The sequence below is a fragment of the Budorcas taxicolor genome, chromosome 15 (genome assembly GCF_023091745.1).
Source record: "Budorcas taxicolor isolate Tak-1 chromosome 15, Takin1.1, whole genome shotgun sequence".
In the NCBI taxonomy this organism is placed as follows: Eukaryota; Metazoa; Chordata; class Mammalia; order Artiodactyla; family Bovidae; genus Budorcas; species Budorcas taxicolor.
Window position 1 is genome coordinate 44814701 of NC_068924.1, and position 18758 is coordinate 44833458.

Consider the following 18758-nt stretch of genomic DNA (forward strand, 5'->3'; position numbering starts at 1 on the left):
GTTCCTCTGCCTTTTTTAAATCCAGCTTGCACATCTGGACATTAAATAAATTACAGGTATACAATATAGTAATTCACAGTTCTTAAAGATTATACTCCATTTATAGCCTTATAAAATATTGACTTTGTCCCCTGTATTGTACACTATATCCCATGGCTTGGTTTGTAACTAATAGTTTGTATCTCTAAATCCTCTACCGCTATATTGCCCTTCTCTCCTACCCTCTCCCCACTGGTAACTACTAGTTTGTTTTCTATATCTATGCATCTGCTTCTTTTCTGTTATATTTATTAGTTTGCCGTATTTTTTAGATATCACACATAAGTGATAACTTAAGAGTATTTGTCTGTATCTGACTGACTAATTTCACTAAGCATAACACCCTCTAGGTCCATCTGTGTTGTAGCAAATGGTAAAATTTCATTCCTTTTTATGACTGAGTAGTATTCCCTTGTATATATATGCACATTCTTTATTCATGTATCTGTTGATGGCCACTTAGGTTGCTTCCATACCTAAAAGCAGCTATTATAAATAAAGCTGGTATAAACACTGGGGTACAGGAATCTTTTCCCACTAGTGTTTTCTTTTCTGGATATATACCCAAGAGTGGAATTGTTGAGTCAAATGTTAGTTCTTCTATTTAGTTTTTTGAGAAACCTCCATTCTGTTTTCCACAGTGGCTGCACCAGTATACATTCCCACCAACACCAACAGTTTGTGAGGGTTTCCTTTTTCCCACATCCTCATCAACATTTGTCATGTATGTCCTTTTTGATGCTATCCATTCTGACAGGTATGAGGTGATACCTCATTGTGGTTCTGATTTGCACTTCCCTGATTGCAGACATCAAATTAAAAGACACTTACTCCTTGGAAGGAAAGTTATGACCAACCTAGACAGTATATTCAAAAGCAGAGACATTACTTTGCGGACTAAGGTCCATCTAGTCAAGGCTATGGTTTTTCCTGTGGTCATGTATGGGTGTGAGAGTTGGACTGTGAAGAAGGCTGAGCGCTGAAGAATTGATGCTTTTGAACTGTGGTGTTGAAGAAGACTCTTGAGAGTCTCTTGGACTGTGGGGAGATCCAACCAGTCCATTCTGAAGGAGATCAACCCTGGGATTTCTTTGGAAGGAATGATGCTAAAGCTGAAACTCCAGTACTTTGGCCACCTCATGAGAAGAGTTGACTCATTGGAAAAGACTCTGATGCTGGGAGGGATTGGGGGCAGGACGAGAAGGGGACAACAGAGGATGAAATGGCTGGATGGCATCACTGACTCGATGGACGTGAGTCTGAGTGAACTCTGGGAGTTGGTGATGGACAGGGAGGCCTGGCGTGCTGCGATTCATGGGGTCGCAAAGAGTCGGACACAACTGAGCGACTGAACTGAACTGAACTGATGACTAGTGATGTTGAGCAACTTTTCATGTTCGTGGTAGCCATGTGCATGCATATTCTCTTTGGAAAAATGTCTGAGGTCTTCTGTCCATTTTTTAATCAGGTTTTTTTGATGCTGAGTTATATAAGCTGTTTATATACTGAGCTGGCTTAAAAATTTCATTTGGGGTTTTCTGTTACATCTTCTGGAAGAACCCAAATGAACTTTTTGGCCAATCCAATATATTGGGTATTAACCCCTTACTGGTCATATCATTTGCAAATATCTTTTCCCATTCAGTAGGTTATCTATATACTATCAATTCTTTTGCCATACTTTCATTGTCATATATAAGCACAAGGCTGCTCCCGTTACTTCATGCCTGTACAAACACAGCTGCACGTGGTGAGAGAAAAGCTTATACCCATGCTGGTGGATATCATTTTAAATTCACAAGCACCACCTTCAAGTGGGCCCTTAATGTTGTCTGGCAGGCATACTCTACTTCCCTAATCCATTCAATTTCCTACCTCCTGGACTATTATTTCTACCTTTCCTCTTTCAAACTTTCAGCATCTTCTACCCCACTCTCACTCTCAGATGGTGACCCTGAAGCCTCTTTTTTCACTGATAATGGAAGAGCAATCAGAAGACAATTCTATAAGATCCCAAACCACACCTACTCACCTGGAGCCACATACTCTGCCCTGTTTCCTTGACAACAAATGAACTGGTTGAAAAACCCACCAACTCAAACACATCACTCAGGCAGTTCAACCCTCTGCATCATTTTTAACATCTCTCTAGCATACCAACAATTATTTTCTTCTTTCTTTACAAACCATCTTTTGAATCACTTTGTCCTCCCTTTTCCTTCACAATGAAACAAAAAAGCAGGGTATGTTCTCTTTCTTCAACTTCTCTCCTTTCATAATCTCTTAAAGAGACTATAATCAGACTTTCACCCACTCTATTCACCTATCCCCACTTCAAAACCACTCAGTTCAAGGTCACCAGTGAACTACCACATTGCTGAATGCAATGAGCATTCCTTGGTCTTCAACATAGCTGACCCACCAGCTGCATTTCACATAACGTTTCATGCCATCCTCCTAGGAATACTTTCTGCACTCCTAGGCCACCACACTCCTGATTTTCCTCCCACCCTACTTGCTATTCCTTTTCAATCTCTTTTGTTGGTTCCTTCTCCCTCCCTCACCTCTAGCTAGTTGACTTCTTTCATCTTCAGTTACTCCTTGGTAGATGCATCTAATCTCTCAGCTTTAACTGTCATCTTTATGCTGATGGTGTGTGTGTGTCTATATATATAGAGAGAGACTTGCTCCTTGACCTCAAGGAGCATATCCCAACGCCCACTCAAGGATATCCCTCTAGCAAGTCTCCCCTCATCCTATACCATGAATTTTTGTTCTCTACCAGATCATTCCCATCACCTAAGTGCTGTTATCTCTTATAACTTTAAATAAAGACAAAAACCCTTTGGCTATCTATTTTACATATGGTATGGGAATTTGCTATATGACTCAGGGAACCCAAACAGGGGCTCTATGAGAGGCTGAAGGATGGGAGGGGCATGGGGATGGGAGGGAGGTTACATGGGTGTACCTACGGCTGATGCTTGTTGATGTATGACAGAAAACCACAAAATTCTGTAAAGCAACTATCCTTCGATTAAAAAATTAAAAAGAAAAAACAAACAAAAAAAACCCTTGATCTCACTTTCCTCACCAGTGACTACAAACTCATTTCTTTCTACTCTTGTCTACAGAAACACCTGAAAGAGTAGTTTGTTTTGTTTTTATTGCCCCCAATTCCTCTCCCATCAATTTCTCTTAAGGCCACTCCAGTCTGGCTTGTTCTCACCTCTCAATGATAATGGCTAATCAACGTCATGTCCAATGACTCCTACGTCACTTAACTGCTGTGGTAATGATCAGCGCTCATTCTACTCGACCTAATGGTAGCATATGGCACAGATGTTTACTTTTTCCTCTTTCACACAATTTCTTCTTCATCTTGGCTTTCAGGTCAATATTCTTGGTTGGATCTTCTGGTCTCTATTAGACTTCTTTTGCTGGTTCCTCATTTTCTCTCCATCCTTTTAATATTGGAGAGTTCCAGAACTCAGTCCTCTTCTCACCTCTAGGCAACACCACCTTCCCAGATGATTCCTTTTAAATATCACAGCCAAGTCTACAACGCTCACATCTGTGTCTCCAGGACAGTCATCTTTCTCACACACTTTTAAGTCCAGCTTCCTAGTCTGTTCCCTACTTGACACTCTAATAAGCATTTCCAACCTAACACATCCAAAACTGAGCTCCCAATTTTCCCTTCAAACTTATTTCTCTGCCTGCTAGCTACCTAGAATCTGACCACTTCTTACCATCTCCAGTGCTAACACTCTGGTCTAAGCTACCATCATCTCTCACACCATCCACATCACTGCTCTCCCTGATTCCACCCTTCTAACAGCCTATTTTCTATATGCTGGTCAGAGTGATCCTTCCCATTTCTAACTCAGTTATTATCACCCCTCTGCTTCAAACTTTCTGATGGCTTCCCATCTTTCTCTGAGTAAAAATGGCAGTGGTTTCTAGGGCCTCAATCAACATGACATCACTTCTCTGATCTCAGCTACTATTAGGCTGATGCAAAAGTAACTGAAGTTTTTGTACTGTTGAAATCTGCCATTTGATATTGGAATACAATTTTTAAATAAATGTGGTTATATTACACATTTTAAACGTGCATTTCTCACTTTACTTTTTTTTTTACTAGTAATTTATTACTTTCTGTGTATTTTATGTTTATTTTAGACTAGGGAAATGATGGGAGACAAGAAGCAAATCTGCACAATTTTCTTATTTGAGTTTAAAATGGGTTGTAAAGCAGCAGAAATAACTTGCAACGTCAACAACAAATTTGGCCTAGGAACTGCTAATGAATATATAATGCAGTGGGGGTTCAAGAAGTTTTGCAAAGGAGATGAGACCCTTGAAGATGAGGAACACTGGCTGGCCATCAGAAGTTGACAATGACCAACTGAGAGGACCATCAAAGTTGACTCTCTTACAACTACATGAGAAGTTGCTCAAGAACTCAACGTCAACCATTCTATGGTCATTCAGCATTGGAAGCAAATTGGAAAGGTGAAAAAGCTTGATAAGTGGATGCCTCATGAGCTGTACAAAGATAAAAAAAAAACATCCTTTTTGAGTATCGTCTTCTCTTATTCTATACAACAACAACAAACCATTTCTCAATCAGACTGTGACGTGCAATGAAAAGTGGATTTTATATGACAACCAGCACTGACCAGCTCAGTGGCTGGACTGAGAAAATGCTCCAAAGCACTTCCCAAAGCCAAACTTGCACCCAAAAAAAGGTCATGGTCACTGTTTGGTGGCCTGTTGCCCATCTGATCCACTTTTTTGCTTTCTGAATCGCAGGAAAATCATTACATCTGAGATGTATGCTCAGCAAATCAATGAGATGCACTGACAACTGCAATGCCTGAAGCCAGCACAGGTCAACAGAAAGGGCTCAATTCTTCTCCATGACAACACCCAACAGCATGTCACACAACCAATGCTTCAAGTGTTGAATGAATTAGTCTATGAAGTTTTGCCTCATCCACTATGTTCACCTGACCTCTTGCCAACAGACTACCACTTCTTTAAGTAACTCAACAACTTTTTGCAGGAAAACACTCCTACAACCAGCAGGAGGCAGAAAATGCTTTCCAAGAGTTTGTTGAATCTCAAAGCATGGATTTTTTACTCTACAGGAATAGTCAGACTTACATATTATTGGCAAAAATGTGCTGACTGTAATGGTTTCTACTTTGATTAATAAAGATGTGTTCAAGCCTAGTTAGAATGATTTAAAATTCATGGTCCAAAACTGCAATTATATTTGCACATAATACTTTCCTAACTTAATAACTTTCCTCTTCCTGGCCAACTCCACCACAGTCCCACTGCCCCTGGCTAATACCTAAACATACCAAGCATGCACCTGCCTCAGGACCTTTCCACCTGCTATTCTGGTGCCTGGAATGCTCCTCCTCCTGATATGTGCACATCTTGCTCCCACATCTCTGGATTTTACTCATACATCAGTTTCTCAGTGATGCTATTTTAGTTCCCACACCTATTCTCTTTCCATGCTTTATTTTTCTCCTTAGCACTATCAGTAGCTAACATGCTCTGTAATTAGCTTATTTACATAGTATTTTCCTCTAGTCAACCTGTAAATTTCATAAGGCAAGCTTTTTATATTCTGTTTGATTCCCTAGTGTATGTACAATACTGTATCAAGGTACCTAGGTGTGTACAATACCTCGAATAGAGCTTTGTACTTGGGAGAGGTTCAATAAACGTTTGATGAGTAAGTGAATGGCATTTCTAATCATAATCTCTGCAATCAACCTTCATCCTGCCTCCAGAGTCATCTCATCAGGGGACAAATCTGCTCACCTCAGTTTTCAGCTTAAAACTCTTCATTTGGTCTGCAGTGCTACAGCTAATGCAAACTGAAATGTCTTCAGTAGCCAGGCATATCCCCTAAACGTGATAAATAAAGTGTGTGGCACAGGGGAGGCGGGGCGGATACGAAAAGTGGAAAAGTGTAGGACCTGCCTAAGGGCATTCATTTCATTTAAAGAACTGTACTGGCCTCTTGGCAGCCCCTGTATATAGAATAAACCACCATCTCCATAGCATGGCTTGGTAGGCAACTAGGCTTGCCATGCTTGCTCCCTTCACAGCCCTATAGCATCAGAGAAAACAGACTGTGCATATCCTCAAACTGAATGACTGCAATGCAACTGAACACACTGCTTTTTCATTATTAAATAAACAGGCAAGGAAGCAAGATGTTACTGTTGGCACAGTCTGAAATTTTATCTGAAATCCAGATGTTTGAACCAGATGACTACACTTGCTAAAGGCAGTTTTTACAACTAGATGAGGTAATTACACTTGAGTTTCAGGGTGACACACTTGGGGATCTGAATAGGTAATCACCCATGCAGTGATTCTAATCTGTTAGGACCTTAACTCAGTAAGGAAGAACATCACCAGCAATGTCAGTTTTTTTCCCATGAGAACCAGGAAGATTTGAGAAGTGCACCCACAGAACTTGCCCCATCCTCAAATCTCCGAACTACTTTGCTGAGAATGTATCCTTTGGGCTCATCACTCTAAATTGTACTTCCTTCAAGATACCTGCATCAGAGTATTCCAGCCCAAGTCCTCTGTGGGACTTTGACAATGGCAAACAAGGACTTCCATGATCTGACAACTAGTGTTTACTAGAGCAGGCTCAACTCTCAACATTCTCAACACATGCTTCACTTACTATTACCAAAGACCCGTTCTCTCTCATCCTATAACGTTTGTGAATTTCTCAAATGTCTTTCTCCCGTACACATTCCAGGCAAAGTGCTCCACCCAACAATCAACTTCTCCAGGAGTTCTCTATAGACCCACTGAATAATTACTTCTCTCTTTTCCCACACTGTATCCAGTACATGTCTCCCTTGTAATCTTTATTAATTGCAATTATTGCTTTATCTCAGTTCCATAGGGGCAGTAATTATGCCTAATGTATTTTCGAATCAGTGATGCCCAACCTAGTACCTGGCACTTCATGTTAGTTGCTCACTCGTGTCCAACACTTTGCAACCCTATGGATTGTAACCTGTCAGGCTCCTCTGTCCATGGGATTCTCCAGGCAAGAATACTGGAGGGGTTGTCATTTCCTGACAGAACCTAGCTCTTCTGCATCGCAGGCAGATTCCTTGCCATCTGAGCCACCAGGAAAGCCCACCTGGCACTTAAGAGGCACTCAATGGATGTTTTTTTTTAATTTAACTTAATTATAATTAGAAGAATGATCAGATCATGTGGCTACAGTCCTAGGGGAAGACTGAACAGGAGGAAGGAAAAAGAGATTCAAGTTACATAACAATTTTTTTCATACCTCACATAAATAAAGGCACTTTGCATGGAAAGAATGTTACAAAGAATTTCTATTTCTTGATGGACTCCTAACATTTTAAAAGGCAGTCTAGTGGAATGGATTGAGTATAGACAGACAACCTGAGTACACTGACTATACACTGCTCCTTCTATAAGCTAATTTGACAGAATATTTATCATCCAACTAATGCAAGTTGGTAAGAAATACATTAAGAGTCTCAAAATATATATTTATGCCTGGTAGAGAATAAGCACACAAAATTCTCATAACAGAAAACATAAACTGGTTTAAAATATTAAAAACATTCAATACTACCAACAAAAAAATTCAAGTTGAAACAACAACCAGGTAGGCACTCAAAACGTGTTGAATTAGCCACCTTTTGTCACATTATACCTCCTAATGGTAGTATACTGACTGTTGACATGTAGCAGTGCTAACTGGCCCAGATATGCTGGAAAGCAACTGGAATCCATTGGTGATGATTAATTATTAAGAAATTTTCTTAAAAGAGAGTGGGATACTATAGATACAAAATATTATTTATAGAAAGGAAAAATCAGATGCTAGAAATAACCCCAAAGAAAGGTTAAGTAAAAACAGTTATCTACCTTTTGGAATATATATATATATTCATCACAATAATTACATAATGATTGTTCATCATTGAAAAATTATAAAAATAGTAGTAGCAATGGCTAATATTTACTGAGCACTTACTATGTGCCTGGTACTATGATAAGTATTTCACATGTATTAAGAGATAGATACTAACGTAGGGTTGCTATATTTAGCAAATAAAAATGTAAGATGCCAAATTTGATTTGAATCTCAGATAAACAATGGATACTTGCTATTTATATGAAATTCACATTTGAATTTGAATAATTTGAATACCTTGGCATCTTGTATTTTGCTTGGGTAATAGCACGCCACTTTATTCACGAGAAGACTAAGACACAGGGACTGAATAACTTTACAGGGTCATACAGCTAGTAAGTGGTGATAAAATCCTAAGTTTACAAAAAAGTAAAATAGTAAATTTTGTCTATGAATGATTATAGGCTTACCTCATTTTGTTGTGCTTCTCTTTATTGCACTTCACAGACACTGCATTTTTAAAAAAATAAATTGAAGGTTTGTGTCAACCTCACATCAAGCAAGCCTATCAGCCCATTTTTCCAACAACACTTGCTCACTTTATGTCTGTCTGTCATATTTTGATAATTCTCCCAATATTTCATACTTTTTCATTATTATTATATTTGTTTTGGTGATCTTTGAGGTTACTACTGCAAAAAATATGACTCATTGGAGGCTCAGAAGATGGTTAGCATCTTTTAGCAATGAAGTATTTTTAAATTATGTACTTTTTAAAGACATAGTGCTATTGTACACTGAAGAAATCACAGAATGGTGTAAACATAACTTTTACAGGTACTGAGAAACCAAAAAATTCATTTTACTGTACTGATCTGGAATCAAACCCACAACATTCAGTTCAGTCGTTCAGTCGTGCCCGACTCTCTGTGACCCCCATGGACCGCAGCACACCAGGTTTCCCTGTCCATCACCAACTCCCAAAGCCTACTCAAACTCTTGTCCACCGAGTCAATGATGCCATCCAACCATCTCATTCTCTGTCATCTCCTTTTCCTCCTGCCTTCAATCTTTCCCAGCATCAAAGTCTTTTCCAGTGATCAGTTCTTTCCATCAGATGGCCAAAGTTTTGGAGCTTCAGCTTCAGCATCAGTCCTTCCAAAGAATATTCAGGACTGATTTCCTTTAGGAGGGACTGGTTGGATCTCCTTGCAGTCCAAGGGACTCTCAAGAGTCTTCTCCAATGCCACAGTTCAAAAGCATCAATTCTTCGGCACTCAGCTTTCTTTAGAGTCCAATTCTCACATCCATACATGACTACTGGAAAAACCATAGCTTTGACTAGAGGGGCCTTTGTTGGTAAAGTAATATCTCTGCTTCTTATTATGCTATCTAGGTTGGTCAGAGCTTTTCTTCCAAGGAGCAAACGTCTTTTAATTTCATGGCAGCAGTCACTATTTGCAGTGATTCTGGAGCCCTCCAAAATAAAGTCTCTTCCTGTTTCCATTGTTTTCCCATCTATTTGCCATGAAGGGATGGGACTGGATGCCATGATCTTAGTTTTCTGAATGTTGAGCTTTAAGCCAACTTTTTCACTCTCCTCTTTCACTTTCATCAAGAGGCTCTTTAGTTCTTCTTTGCTTTCTGCCATAAGAGTGGTGTCATCTGCATATCTGAGGTTATTGATATTTCTCCCGGCCATCTTGATTCCAGCTTGTGCTTCTTCCACCCTGGCATTTGGCATGATGTACTCTGTATAGAAGGTAAATAAGGAGGGTGACAATATACAGCCTTGACATACTCCTTTCCTGATATGGAACCAGTCTATTGTTCCGTGTCCAGTTCTAACTGTTGCTTCTTGATTTGCATACAGGAGGTATGGTCAGGTGTAGGTCACAGGAGGCAGGTCAGGTGGTCTGGTATTCCCATCTCTTTAAGAATTTCCCACAGTTTATTGTGATCCACACAATCAAAGGCTTTGGCGTAGTCAATAAAGCAAAAGTAGACTTTTTCTGGAACTCTCTTGCTTTTTTGATGATCCAGCAGCTGAGGGGAAGCATAGACAGGTGATACTACCACCACCAAATCCATTTACTGAGCATCCACTTGAGCACTTTCTCTGGGTGCTGTGCTGTAACAGCCCTCCACTCCCATTTTATACATGGATCGAATCTGGATCTCCTGCATTGCAGGCAGATTTCTTACCAACTGAACCACCAGGGGAGTCCCGAACAATGTGAAGAATTAAATATTTTGCTCAAGGTCATAAAACTAGTAAGGGCAGGACCAGATTCTGATTCCAAAGCTCTTGCTTATTCCACTTTGTCATCTTTATTTCCTGGGTGAGATTTTTTTCTTTTGAATGCAGTTCTATCAGTGTTGTTACGTATAAATGTTGCTGTGTGATAAAAATACATGCACGAGGAATATTTCAAGACCTGCAGAACCTACTTGTTGGAGTTTGCCTGGGTTTAAAGCCATACTTTGAGCTAGCTCAATGAAACACTTGAAGTGGTAAACATTTATGGCTCAAATGTGATTTCATTTAGAAAGCAGAAATACAGACTCCAGAGTTGTCTCTTGGAAAGTTAGACTGCTCTCCCACTGGTGCCTCTCATTAAGCTCCTCCCTTTCCCTGGAACTTGTTAGTTTCCTCGAGTAAGTCACTTAGGAAGGGATTCTGATATATATATTTTTAAGCCAACCGTATGAGAAAATCCACATGCACACGAAAATCCACAAACACGAAAGTGCCAGTATGCTTTTACAGTGAAAGCAAGGCCCGTGTTCTATACATAACAGGGATGGGTGATTTCCCTTAGGTGTCAGCTTAAGTCTTCCTTGAAAGTTTAGCCTACATAAAAAGTTTGTGCTTTGATTGTTTATTCTGAAAGAGGTGGCTGGCCACAAGGCTGCCTATGATGCTTTTACCAGAATTTGCTTTTGTTTTTCCCTCTTGAAAATTACCTCATGACTAAAGCACTCACTGATCCATGTAGAGGAATCCCATGGAGATGAAAACACACTTGTTTAAATAAAATATTTATGAAGAAGCCCTAAAATGTCACTGAAGTAAATGCAAATTAAATCTTCACAGATTGTGCATCCAATATGCCACTCATTCCTTATAAGACTCTCCAGTTCCTGATTGCAATTAACATTAATTTTTAAAAATTAATCCCATTGTGCATAATCACACCAATGTCTATTCATAAAAATTCAGTGTTTTAAGGCTGATTTTTCTCTTGACTTTCTTTGAAAATCTGAATTAAGGTTACTGTTTAATCTCAGTGATTATTTTGGAAATTTTTCCTTACGAACTATATTATTATTTTACATGTACATCTTTTAATAAGTTACTTCACTCTAAATAAATGTAAGGTGACATTAATTAATGACAGTTCCACTTCCTGGCCTTTTAATAATTTGGACATGATTTTCTCAATTTGTTCTTTTTTTCCCCTACACTGAGTGAATATAATGGATTCTCATGATATTTTTAAAGAGTCCTCAAAATAAAAATTGGGGGTAATATTGTCAAAAGAAATTTAAGAATCAGTTAGTTGATTTGGGTGGTAACTGTACAAGGTAACAGTCAAAGTGCCTGCCTTGATACCATCTTTCCTAATTTTGCAAAAATGAAATATGAGTTGAGCTGAGAAGGGTTGCTGCTGCTGCTAAGTCACTTCAGTCGTGTCTGACTCTGTGTGACCCCATAGATGGCAGCCCACCAGGCTCCCCTGTCCCTGGGATTCTCCAGGCAAGAACACTGGAGTGGGTTGCCATTTCCTTCTCTAATGCATGAAAGTGAAAAGTGAAAGTGAAGTCGCTCAGTTGTGTCCGACTCTTCGTGACCCCATGAACTGCAGCCTACCAGGCTCCTCTGTCCATGGGATTTTCCAGGCAAGAGTACTTGAGTGGGTTGCCACTTCCTTCTCCATGAGAAGGGTTAGGTGGGTTCATTCTTCACTTTTTGGTCTCACTCAACAGTTATCTTCTACCTGGTGCACATTAGAACCAACTGAAAAACATATATAAAAATATACCAATACTAGGTCCCACCACCAGAGATTCCAATTTAATTGGTCACGGTAGAGCTCAGTCATTGATAGTTTCTTTATTGTTGTTTGTTTGTTAGAGCTCCCTAAGTGTTTCTAACATGCAACTAAGGTTGAAAATCAATCTAGAAAACCAGTCTAGAAAAAAGCATCTCCTAACTAGGGTTAACATCCACCTAGAAAGAGGGATCATCAGTGACGTGCCATAAAGATCTACTTCACACCCTGATCAGGTGAACAATCTCTGGTGTTAGTTGCTCAGTTGTGTCCGACTCTGTGACCCCATGGACTGTAGCCCACGAGGCTCCTCTGTCCATGGAATTCTCCAGGCAAGAGTACTAGAGTGGGTAGTCATTCCCTTTTCCAGGGGATCTTCCCAATCCAGGGACTGAACCTGGGTCTAAATACAGGCAGATTCTTAACCCTCTGAGCCAACAGGGAAGCCCCTAAACATTCTCAAGTTCACCAGAAAAATAAAAAAAAAAAAACCCTAGAAATACAAAGCTGGAATATCAATGGAAAACTAGTATCATGAATAAAAGAATTCATGACCAAGATACTGAGTGATGTCCATCAACAGATGAATGGATAAAGAAGATGTGGTGTGTATACACACACACACACACAGACACACACACTATGAAATACTACTCAGCCAGGAAAAAGAATGAAATAATGCCATTTGCTGCAACATGGATGGGCCTAGAGAATATTACACTAAGTAAGTCAGAAAGATAAATATCATATGGTAAGATATGATATCACACATAAGACAAATATCACTTATATGTGGAATTTTTTTAGAAATTCTAAAAAGATACAAATGAACTTATTTACAAAACAGAAACTGACTCACAGACTCACACAGAAAATGAACTTATGGTAACTAAAGAGGGAGGAATAAATTAGGAGTTTGGGATTAACAGATCTACACTATTATATGTAAAAATAAATAAACACAAGGACCTACTATATAGCCCAAGGAACTATAATCAATATAATAACTAAAATATAAAAAAATTGGAAAAGAAGCTATGTGTGTGTGTGTGTGTGTGTATGAAACTGAATTACTTTGCTACACACCTAAAACTAACTTAACATTGTAAATCAACTACACTTTAATTTTAAAAAGTGAAAGTAAAAATACTGAGCAAAATCTTTATAACTACATAGAATTTAACCTACAGTTCGAGATTAAATCCATTATAGAAAAACAGAATAAAGACATTTAAATGAAAAAAATAACCTAGGAAATTTTCATTGACAGTAACTCCCAGATACTTCGAATATGTGATGTGTTTACCTAGAAGCTACTCAGACTTAAGACTTGACTCTCTGTTTCTTACAAAGGAACCCATGGCTCTGGGCTAGTTTAGCTCTCTGCGCTTCAATTTATTCACGTATACAATCTCTTTTAGCAACGATTCTCAAACTTTAATGTGCCTATGAATTACCTGAGGATCCTGTTAAGACACAGATTCACATCAGTAGGTCTGGAGGGGAGCCTGAAAGTCTGCATTTCTAACAAGCTCCCAGATGCTGTTGATGCTGCTGGTACACAGCTGAACACTTTGAGCAGCAAGGTCTTAGAAGACGTTATGAGGATTAAATGAAATGACCTACATAAAGTGCTTGGCACAGATGTGGTTGGCATCCTTCAGAAGAACAGACTTACCAAGAAAATTATAAAACATGGTTAAAACCTAGAAATGACTTGATTCAATCCTCTTTTCTTTTCCAGATGTGGAAACAACAGGATGAGAAAAGTTACAATCACTACCCCCAACAGCCAAATGGAGAAGAGATGAATTCTTTTTTGACTGAAATAAGTATAATCAAGATCAATGAGTGGAAGTTAAACAGAGCTTTTCATTCCATGCTAGAAAAGACCTTTTAGTAATAACTGCTCTCCTACAATCAACTGGCCCTCTTGAGGAGATAAGAGTGAAGTCCCCGGTTACAAAGTATGAGCACTGACCAGTTGATAACATCAAAGAAGACTTTCATGCCTCAGGTCACTGTGGAACTAACTAAAAGATATTGCATATATAATAGGTACAAAAAATCTTTAGTAAACAAAACATTTTAATAAAATAAAAACTTCCTTATTTTCCTTCCAACTCTGCTCCTCCTAAAGTCTTGCAAGTAAATGGAGCTGCTTAGGGAAAAAAGCCTTGGTGTCATCCTTCAGTTCAGTTCAGTTGCTCAGTCGTGTCCGACTCTTTGCGACCCCATGAATCACAGCATGCCAGGCCTCCCTGTTCATCACCAACTCCCAGAGTTCACTTAGACTCACGTCCATCGAGTCCGTGATGCCGTCCAGCCATCTCATCCTCGGCGGTCCCCTTCTCCTCGTGCCCCCAATCCCTCCCAGCATCAGAGTCTTTTCCAATGAGTCAACTCTTCACATGAGGTGGCCAAAGTACTGGAGTTTCAGCTTTAGCATCATTCCTTCCAAAGAAATCCCAGGGCTGATCTCCTTCAGAATGGACTGGTTGGATCTCCTGGCAGTACAAGGGACTCTCAAGAGTCTTCTTCAACACCACAGTTCAAAAGCATCAATTCTTCGGCGCTCTGCCTTCTTCACAGTCCAGCTCTCACACCCATACATGACCACAGGAAGAATCATAGCCTTGACTAGACGCACCTTAGTCCGCAAAATAATGTCTCTGCTTTTGAATATACTATCTAGGTTGGTCATAACTTTTCTTCCAAGGAGTCAGCGTCTTCTAATTTCACGGCTGCAGTCACCATCTGCAGTGATTTTGGAGCCCCCCAAAATAAAGTCTGACACTGTTTCCACTGTTTCCCCATCTATTTCCCATGAAGTGATGGGACCGGATGCCATGATCTTCATTTTCCGAATGTTGAGCTTTAAGCCAACTTTTTCCCTCTCCTCTTTCACTTTTCATCAAGAGTCTCTTTAGCTCCTCTTCACTTTCTGCCATAAGGGTGGTGTTTATTTCACTTCTCACATCCATTCCATCAACAAATCTGAGCACTGTATCTTCAAACTGTGCCCAGTATCCCCTTTGTCTGGATTACTAGAATAGCCTGCTAGCAAATTTCCCTATCTTTTTCCCTTGATATTCAACAGCCAAAGGGTTGCCACTTCTCTGTTCAATCCCTTCTTATTCAGAGTAAAAACCAAGGCCGTTATAATGGTTTAGAAGATCCTACATGAGCTTCCCCCTCCATTAACCATTAATCATATCTCTTGTCATTCTTTATCTTATTCGCTCTGTGCCAGCTACCCATGAACTCAACTATTCCTTAAATAACATCAAGGACACTTCTATCTCAGGACCTTTGCACTGCCTCTTCTCTCTGCTGTGAAGCCTATTCGCTGAAATTCACAAGTTAATGCCTAGCATTGCCAATATATGAAAACAACATAATGACACCTAACAGGATTCTAATTGCTCTTCATGGAAAAATGCTCACCCTCAGCTTAAAGACCCACACTTTACTTTCCATAGTTGGTACAGATGAAGGACTGGATGAGGCACTCAAGTTTCAATTTATGACTTAGCCTCTTTTTTTTTTTTTTAAATCACATTTTCACTAAATTCTCTCTTAACACCAAGTTAGGGAAGACTAGGGTTGTACTCCCACATCAGAGCACTGCAGTCACCTGGGCAAAGAATAACCTTTCTGATGGCCCACTGGTCTGTGACCCAGGCTTATCCCATCTCTGGAAAAATGAACAAACATACTACATGCAGTGTCATTCTGCTATCCACAGGGAATTATATGTCTTTTCTCCTTTCAAAGCCAAAGTTCCTCAGCTGAGCTTAAGAAAACCTAATTACCATTGGGTAGCCAGGGACAGACAATGGGCAGAAAAAGCTGAAACATGGCATTCAAGTGGGCTCCTTTACAGAAAAGGAAGTTACCCACTTAGATGACCTGCTCTAGGGACCCACGTACCAGCACTGCTGCTGTATGTAGTTGCTCTGGTTCCCACTAAACAGCAGCATAGGTACCATTCACAGCTTTGGGCAGTGCAGCTACTCCAGCCACTCAGCGTTAAGGCTCAGAAATGAAAGGAACTCTTGACTTGGACAACCAAACAGCTTTAAAGGGATGGAGATAAATGCATTTGATGTAAGAATTAATGTGGGTAAAGAGAGAAAGGTGGGGAGTGAAGAGAGATCCTGGCCTGAGCTGAAGGGCCCTGGAAGAGAGGGTGTACCTTGGATAGGGGCTTCAGTCTCAGTTCCTCTGATCTTGCACTCACAGCCCACCTCCCCAGCCTACCTCACGAACAGGCTACTTCCTGACCATAAACCAAAGATCCAGAGGGTCACCAGGCTACCTCAAAACTGCTGTACCCTAGTTTAAGATAACAGGGCAGTGCTTTCAGGAACTCAAAGAATAGTATGGCATACTCTATATCACTGGCTATTTCTCAGCCAAGGACTCAGACGTGACTTTTGTAAGGGCTTCTGAGTGCAGGGGCTAAGGAAAAAACCTAAGAACATGGGATCTAGCTTATAGATTAAAAGGAGCAGAGGCACAAAAATCAGACAAAAAGATGTGGCATGTTAAACATTCAACTCAGCGAGAAGCCTCATCCATCTTCTCTGGTAAACCCACAGAGGACTGCTTATGCGTGCTAATGTTGGGGACTCCTGGCCCAGGCACAGGCAAAGAAGTGACTCGTTTCAACACTAACACTCGCTTTGGATAAAGCAAGTAAGATAATTTCCTTGTTTCTCCTGCTAAGGAAAGAAGTTTTCCCGCAATGAGGACATCATCCCAGGCCCCCTGTTCATGAATGAAGTGCTGTCATTTCCTGTCTGCAGTCTGGGTAGCACATTCCGTCCAGCAAGGAGCCACACAAAAGCTGGGCATTAAACCCCTGGGGAAATAATATGAACTCAACAGCCTTTCTTGACTTAATTCTCCACTTTGAAGTAACACATTAGTGACCATCCCATACACTTAATTAATATAAGCACAGGCAAAGGGAAACAGTCTATTTTTTTGTTTCTTGGTTTTGTTTTTTTTTAAAAAAGACTTTGAGTAGAAAAAATCTGATATAAACTTTTAATAGATAACTTCTCTTCATCCCACAGACCTATCTTGGATATATTATCAAGGAAATGCTATTTAAGTCAGGCTCAGGGTAGACCTCTTTATGAATCAAATAATTCTCTAACTTACCCTTGGGTAAATGGATTTTTATGTAATGGATTGGCTTAAAATGAGGAAAATTCATACTAGATAATTTGCACACCAATAGCTCATTTCAAGTATTTTATACACAGGAATATTAGGGACCATTTTCTTATTCCATCTTTAACAACCTAACTACATTATACTTTTTTTTTCTTTTCTTTTTTTTTTTTTTAGTACTTAGGTCGAGAGACTGAGAAAATGACTCCTCAAGGTGAGAAGAATCTCAAGTAAATAGTTGGAAGGAATACGTTTTCCAATAACCGGCAGTGGATGAGAAGATGCGAGAGACCCAGGACCCTTAGGGAAAAGCCAACGGCTCCAACTAAAACTTCCTCTTCCAACCTTAATTGATCAAAGGCCAAAATAAATGAACTTTCCAAAGTTAGGAGCTTCGAAACTTTCATTAAGAATAACTGTAGGTGCACAAGGCATGACCCGTGAGCCCCTCGACCTCCGTGTGCCCGGCAGCGGGAGCTGGGCGAGCCGGGCGCCCAGGCCCAGGCCGCCTCCACGCGGAGAGACCTGGAGGGAATGGGTTCAGGCCCGTCTGCCCGGGACCTGGAGCTCCCAGCCCCCGGCCCCTGGCCCAGCGCCGGCTTCCGCCCCGCCCTTCTTACCCCAGACTGAGGAAAGGAAAGAGACGCTCCAGGGGGAGGGTGAGAGGCGCCCGGTGGGATTCAGCCACAGCCCGGGGCCGTCCCCAGCTCCCAACTTGCCGGAGTTTCCTCTGGCCTCGTCCCCCTTCCCTAGACTCGCGAGGCCGCCGCGGCCTCTCCTCGCCCGGAGCGCAGAGCCGGGGAAGTGGCGCGCGGGGTTCCGAGCTCGGGAGCCGCCCCCAGGAGCCCCGGTGACCCGAGCGCAGGTGACGGGCGTGGTCCCTCCAACCCCGCAACAACCCACCCGGACTCGGCCTCCACGCAGCAGCCTCCGCCGGGGTTCCCGCCCGGGTCCAGCATCAGGCCACGGTGCGCTAGTTCCCGGTCCCCTCCCCTAGCTGGGTGGTCACCCGCCCTCCTCCCTCCAGTCCACCTCGCTCTCCTGCTTCAGGCCCTGGCGCGGCCCCAACTCCCAGCCCAGGGCCCTGGGGTCGCGCCGGGCAGCGGCGGCTGCACTCACCTGGGTCGCGGAGCCGGGGTCTGGTGCGGTCCCGCAGGTGGTAGATGAAATCCTGGCAGCTGTCGTGCTCCAGGGCCCCGCGGGCACAGAGCTCGGCCAGCAGCTGCAGCGCCTGGTGACAGAGCGCGTCCCTGGCCCCGGGCATCGCCCCCCCGCATCCTCGGACCGAGCAGGGCAGGCGGGCGCGGGAGACAACCCTCCGCCTGCCAGCTCAGAGCCGCCGCCTCCGGGTCGTCCGCGCTCGCCCCCAGGGATCCGCGGAGAAACCGCCCGAGCCCCAGCCCCAGCCGGCCCGGCCTCCCACCGGTTGCATGCAGCTCTCGGCCAGCCGGTCGGTCGGGCTTTCTCTCTCTCCCGCCTGGCCCCTCCGTCCCTCCCTCGGCACCGAGGAGAGGCGGCGCCGCACA

General features: G+C 41.8%; 1 protein-coding gene across 1 annotated transcript in view; it reads right to left on the reverse strand.

Annotated features, from left to right (window-relative positions):
• Positions 1 to 18496, reverse strand: part of SYT9 (synaptotagmin 9) — a 175826-nt gene extending 157330 nt beyond the window's left edge. The window contains exon 1 of the mRNA XM_052652116.1: positions 18352 to 18496. Coding sequence (XP_052508076.1) covers positions 18352 to 18496 — 145 coding nt within the window. The remainder of the gene's footprint in view (positions 1 to 18351) is intronic.
• Positions 18497 to 18758: the final 262 nt, after the last annotated feature.